The sequence below is a fragment of the Salarias fasciatus genome, chromosome 11 (genome assembly GCF_902148845.1).
Source record: "Salarias fasciatus chromosome 11, fSalaFa1.1, whole genome shotgun sequence".
Taxonomy (NCBI): domain Eukaryota; kingdom Metazoa; phylum Chordata; class Actinopteri; order Blenniiformes; family Blenniidae; genus Salarias; species Salarias fasciatus.
The window spans coordinates 6622826-6629101 of record NC_043755.1 but is presented as its reverse complement, the minus strand read 5'-3'; the positions used below and the strand labels follow the sequence as shown (position 1 = coordinate 6629101).

General features: G+C 42.6%; 1 protein-coding gene across 1 annotated transcript; it reads left to right on the top strand.

Annotated features, from left to right (window-relative positions):
* The first annotated feature begins 380 nt into the window (after positions 1–380).
* tpi1b (triosephosphate isomerase 1b) lies at positions 381–3940 on the top strand. The gene is made up of 7 exons (XM_030103194.1): positions 381–671; positions 2205–2328; positions 2437–2521; positions 2617–2749; positions 2893–2978; positions 3060–3147; positions 3219–3940. The coding sequence occupies exons 1-7, from the start codon at positions 563–565 to the stop codon at positions 3335–3337; spliced, it is 744 nt and encodes a 247-aa protein (XP_029959054.1). The 5' UTR covers positions 381–562; the 3' UTR covers positions 3338–3940.
* The last annotated feature ends 2336 nt before the right edge of the window (positions 3941–6276 follow it).

The following is a 6276-nucleotide window of genomic DNA, read 5'->3' as shown; positions in this document are numbered from 1 at the left end:
CAATCAATTTCTGCCTTTACTGTTTTAATGGCAAATTTCCCTTGTGCTGCACATTTATTTCATGTGTTTTGTGTGGTTATGAGTGAAATGTATGAGAGGCAAATGATTTTGTTGATTAAACCACTTGTTTTAACAACTGAAACACGAGTTTTGAAAAAAGTTACCTGCTGTATAATGTTTTCATTATTCTTACACATTTGAAAAAAAAATCAGGTGTAACGGCTGATGTAATGTGATGTATGTGAATCCGTGATACACGGATTTATGTGTTTTCCTCCAGGGGTGTCGGGTTAATCCGTGAGGGAGAAAGTTTTTTACGCACTGCATTTGAACGCAGCATGACATTTCGCTCTTCCCCTTCCTCAAATGTTGAGACGCATTCACGGGCGTGTCGTCTCAAACCAATGGCGCTGGGAGAGAGGAGGGGTCAGCCTCCCCGCTTTCATAAATACCCACGGCTCCTTTCTGACGCCCGCTCTCCTGCCCTAGACGTGAAGGACCCCGGTGTGCTTTTTGCGACCGTTTTCTCAGTAAATCCAATCGCCCAAAAAAACCTGCAAACATGACCAGGAAATTCTTCGTCGGTGGAAACTGGAAGATGAACGGAGACAAGAAGAGCCTGGGGGAGCTCATCCAGACCATGAACGCTGGCAAGGTGGACCCCAATGTCGGTATGTGCATTTGGATCATTCTGCTCATATACCGGTTTTTTTAGCAGTGTTTTTGTTCGACTGGATTTGTGTCTTTTCTAAAAAAAAAAAAAAAATCCTCTCATTCAAAAAACCGGCCAACCCCCATTTTCAAACCATCTCATTCATTTTATATCGTAATAAAACCGGTAGATGTTCATCCTGCTTTTAACAGAGCTAGCATAAACTCGTGCAGACAAAAATGCAGGAACAAAGATGACAGACGATCAGATCCTTTTTTTTCCATGTCGGTGGTGGGTGTGCGCTTGCAGCCGCACGTAGTCCATCAGCCAGCGCTGCCTCCGGGATGCGTTCAAGTCCGCTCGGTCGTTCACAGTGTCGTCGGTACCTCTTCTGCTAATTGTGTCATCGTGTTGATTATTCCAGGGGGCCAAACTTTAGAGAATTTTTCTAACAAGGAATGATCACAAAACACCACCGAACCAATGCACGTGCAATGGAGTTGCATGTGGGTCAAAGGAAGAATCTTTGATTTTCCAGTGCGGCCTGAATGCAGCAGTAGACGGCAGCCCTGTTGCTGACTGTCTGCTTCCTGCGGAGTGCAGACCTGAACAGAGACGGCAGCTGCAGCTTTATGAAAACACTACACCCATTTTTTTTTTAATCGTCCCATGATACACGGAAGACGAATGAGACGCTGCATGTGCCCAAGCCTGTTTCTACCGACTGAAGTCGGTCTTATGTAACTCCTACAGTTTGGTCTCTTCGAACTGTCACTGTGCAGGCTATCCTTGGACCTTGCTCCAATATTGACTACCACCCACTAAAAGCACCAGGCTTCAGCCCAAGCAGGCATTTCCCTGCGTCCTGTCTAAAATCAAAGTTAACCAGTTTTTTCCCTCCACAGTGACATTTCTTATGGTGGATATTGAAACTCCATGTTTCACTCCCTGAACTTATGACTTGCCTTTGACCTCTGCAGAATGCAGCTATGGAGGCGACCTTTGAGTGGCTGAACTCAGACCTTTAGTGCAGGGGGACCTCAGAGTGGCCGTGGAGAAATGACCTTTTGCCAAACCCAGTAATACAGGCTGTGTTTAATTTAGACTCGCATAACCCCAAAGATATAGTTACATTGTGAATGTCAGTGTCTTAAGTTTACTTTACTGTGCTTGACCCGTGCAAAACTGTACTCCTGATGGCACAAGGAGAAACTTGTGCTGAGGGGGGAAGTTTTGTTCTGCAGCCATCAGGCCAGTTGTTTTGTTCAAATAAATAAATAAAATAAAATAGGACCCTCTGCCCCTGTTGAGGCTCTAGTTTTGGCTGCCTGTTGAGTGATGGCAAATAAAAATAAAGAGAGGAATTGGAAAAGTGCTGATGCTCGATCAGTCTCTCTTTTCCATAATTTCTGCATCTCTACTAGTTATTGTTTCAAAAAGCAGTTGCTGGATTTCCATTACTTTTAGCTGAAAAATACTGGAAATACTTCTCAAAATTTGTATTTAAGCCTGTTTATTGTAATCCAAACATGCTTTTGTTTTTTCTTGACAGAGGTGGTGTGCGGTGCTCCATCAATCTACCTGGACTTTGCCCGGTCCAAGCTGGATGCCAAGTTCGGTGTGGCAGCTCAGAACTGCTACAAAGTAGCCAAAGGTGCCTTCACTGGGGAGATCAGGTGAGTTATGCGTCAGTTAGAACAGAGAAGTTCACTTAGCTCTAACATTCATTTCAAATGAGGCAGTAACTAATTTTTTTTCTTTTTTACTGGATGATAATCCTTCAGCCCTGCCATGATCAAGGATTGTGGCGTGAACTGGGTGATCCTGGGGCACTCCGAAAGACGCCACGTCTTCGGAGAGAGTGATGAGGTAACCCCCACCAATATTATGTAAAATATTCAGTTTTCACTGGTAGGATTTGAGAATGAAGTCTCTCTAACATATACATTGTTCTGTGTCACTAGCTGATTGGTCAGAAGACAGCTCACGCTCTGGAGAACGGTCTCGGCGTGATCGCCTGCATCGGTGAGAAGCTGGACGAGAGGGAGGGAGGAATCACTGAGAAGGTCGTCTTTGCTCAGACGAAGGTCATCGCAGGTAAACGGCCCTGAAACGCCTCATTCTTCGGGTTTATGTGCTCAGGATGAAGTGCAAATGTTGTAACACTCTCCTGGGGAGGTTTGGCAATCCGAAGCGTTGCCTAATGCAATGAAACGTCTTATCACACGTCTCATTCACAGACAATGTGAAGGACTGGAGCAAGGTGGTGCTTGCTTATGAGCCTGTGTGGGCCATCGGCACTGGAAAGACCGCCACCCCACAGCAGGTACATGTCGAGAATTTTCAAATGTTTCACCTTGTTGCTTGTTTGAGTACTACCTACCATGTTATTTGTGTGACGTTTTAGGCTCAGGAGGTCCATGAGAAACTGAGGGAGTGGCTGAAGACCAACGTGTCTGAGGCTGTGGCCAACTCCGTGAGGATCATCTATGGAGGTCAGTTCCTCGTCAACAAAGCTCCGCTTCTCCACAAGGAACGACCTCTGACCTCTGCTCTCTCTTCTCAGGATCCGTGACCGGCGGTACATGTAAAGAACTTGCCTCCCAGAAGGATGTCGACGGCTTCCTGGTGGGCGGCGCCTCCCTCAAGCCGGAGTTCATCGACATCATCAACGCCAAGGCATAAAGGCCCGGAGAGCTGCGAATGTGACCAAGACAGAGGCCGCTCCATTCAGACCATCCCATCCCATCCCATCGCCCCCTCACTCTCAGCACTTAGTCCTCTTCCCCTTTTCGTTCAAAGTATCTGTGTATTGATGTCATTCCCTCCTTTTCCTTTGCGTTCTGTGAGGTATATTTTTGTCATGAAGAAAAGGGACAGGTTGACACATGCACTGTACGGCACTGATAAGAGTTGAGTCCACTGAGAATCGCCTGTGCATACTAACTTCCACACCAAGTGCTCAAGCTGTAAAGACTGACACGTTACATCTTGAGGTGGATGGGCAAATCCACACCTTTACTTGAAAAGTTTACCAACTTTTGGGTAAACCATGTCAGCTCATGTCAATCCAGAGTTTATTTTTCTTTTTACCGACGTCTCTTTTTGAGTAATTATGATGTTCTGTGGCTTTTACCTCCCTGTAGACGTGCATGAGCTGCTCTCATTGAGTTGTTTAACCGAGGTGGACGTGTCCATTACATGTTCATGTTAACCATATTGTGTCATGGCCGAATGTTGTAAGGGTAGGAAGGCTGGAAGAAAACATAATAAACTGGTTAGAGACTATCTCTGTGTGTGGTAACTTTTTTTTCTCCTCTTTTAGTCTGCCAAAACTAAAATCTCATTTTATATTCCTTAAATATACAGATGCATCTTAAAGTTTAGTATGATTGAAGAGCTCATTCATTTGTCACTTTTGCATTATTATAAACAAAATTTTGTGAATGTTATGCACATCAGTTTGTTTAAATTCTTCGAAACTAAAATGTGGGCCTCAACTGAAATTTAGAGAGAAAAAAAAAACATATATGGACAGTTCAGAACTCCAGTGTGAAAAATATTTTTTTTCTTTAATTGTATCTGTAAAGTGTTAAAATTAAAAGCAGCTCTTTAGATTTCACTTGTTAAAAAAAAAAAAAAAAGGTAATCCCTTTGGGATTCTGAGGATGATGGGAAAAGAGTGTCTCATTACAGATGGGAACTTGTGTTCAGACAATGCCATGCAGTGAAGCTCTCACTTCTATTTTTATCCCACACTAAACTGAAACAGCCACACTACCAGTGAGAAGTCTGAACAAACCTTTTCCATGTTTCTTCTTTATTTTTTTGACGATTTAGATTGTAGTCTCACTGAAGGCATAAAAACTATTAACATATATGAAAGTTTTGTAGTAAACCAGAGAGAAATCACATGTTCTATAGACCAGATAGACCGACAGTCACCTCTACTGCTGAGGATAAGTTCATCCGCCCAGATAAACGTCACACAGAGATCAACAAAAGTTCAGAAAAAGCTGCACAAATCAGGCCTTTGTGGTCAAATAGCTGTTTAGCCACAGCTGAAACAAAGAGATGTACATGAATAGACTTAACCTAACACCATAAAGTGTGAACAATAAAAACCAATGAAAACGATAAACATGGCAACAGTAAAAAACAGGAGCAAAGTCTCAAGCTGGGTTAAAAGTCAAGAAATAAAAATAGATTTTAAGATTCGTTCTAAAAGCAACAAACAGAAGAGATTTGTTTGGGCCAAGAAATACAAGGAATGGAAATCTGTGCTGTTTTTCTGATGAGTCCAAATTTCAGATCTTTGGTTCCACTTGCCACGCCTTGGTGTGACGCAGAAAAAGTGAACGGATGGTTTCTACATGTGCTGTTTCCACGGTGGCGCACGAAGGAGGAGGTCTGGTGGAGTGGTGTTCATGACACTGTTGGGGATTTATTAAAAACTGAAGTTTCATTGAACCAGCATGGTGAAGCTTTCCGGCTAAAATTAAAACTTTTTGAGAGAGACATTCAGGAGAGAAAGTTGCATGTTCCACGTCTGAGGGAGTACTGCAAGAGGAACAACATAGGTGAGGATCAAGTGACGCAGGATTTTGTCAGTGGCCTGGAAAAAAAAAACTCACAGGTGACTTCCTCCTCTTCAGTGATATCAGGATTTGAAAATCGGTTGAAAACCTGATTGTAATTTCTGCCTCGGGATGCTGTTTATTTGGGATTTTGTATGAGCATGGAAGGGTGTTGCTGTAAATGCATTGATTTGTGTTGATGGAAATGTGAGTGTCCTAAATGTGCATTTACAGTGGTAATTACATTTCTGGACTGATTGCGTTCACAGTGCAATATTGTGTGAGCCTTTATGTTTGAGGGTTTCATGCCTAAATTATTACTGCTGCTGCTACTAATAGCAGCAATTACATAATCAGTACATGAATGATCTTGCACCAGAAAAAAAAAGAAAAAACATGTTTTGGTCCTTGGCTTGGCAAACTTTATTTGGCTCTTTGGGAAAACTAATTGGGGGACCCTGATTTAGGGTTTTCATGTTTTGGCATTTATGTAAAACTGTACTGGAAACTTTGCAGGACATTTAATGGAAATGTGTCAACTGCAGCACCATGGGTCATTATATGATTTTTAACTCTTCCTTTCTTTCTGGTCACATTGGGGAATTCAGCCTTTTCTGTTCACACAAGTTCATGCAATTGCCATGTCTATCTTGTGTAAACTTTTGCCTTTTTTTTTTTTTTTTTTTTTTTTTTTACCAAATATTTGCTTTTCCCTTCATTCCTTTATCCTCTTTACATCCTGGCTGTGTTGAAACATTTACAGGGCTGACCTACTTTGGCTGCAGGTTTGAATGAAAGGAAAACAAAACGTCTGGAGCATTTGAGAGAAAACCAAAATGTTAACAAAAGATATAAATAAATACAGAACATTTTATCACAATTCTCCACATAAAACATGTGAAGAGGTCATGAGACATGCTCTATAAATAAACTTGCCTTGCCCTTAAAATAAACGCGTGATTTTTTTTTTTCCCCCCCCGGTCCTCCGGTCCAGAAGGGGGCGCCAGCGCCTCCACTACAGCCCCTTTTTACGCACCGTCTCACGTC

Bases quoted from the DNA above. Each gene is read 5' to 3' on its own strand.
- tpi1b (XM_030103194.1), top strand. From the start codon at position 563: ATGACCAGGAAATTCTTCGTCGGTGGAAACTGGAAGATGAACGGAGAC. The intron at 672-2,204 runs GTATGTGCATTT...TTTTCTTGACAG, and splicing joins CAAGGTGGACCCCAATGTCG to AGGTGGTGTGCGGTGCTCCA. The intron at 3,148-3,218 runs GTCAGTTCCTCG...CTCTCTTCTCAG, and splicing joins CGTGAGGATCATCTATGGAG to GATCCGTGACCGGCGGTACA.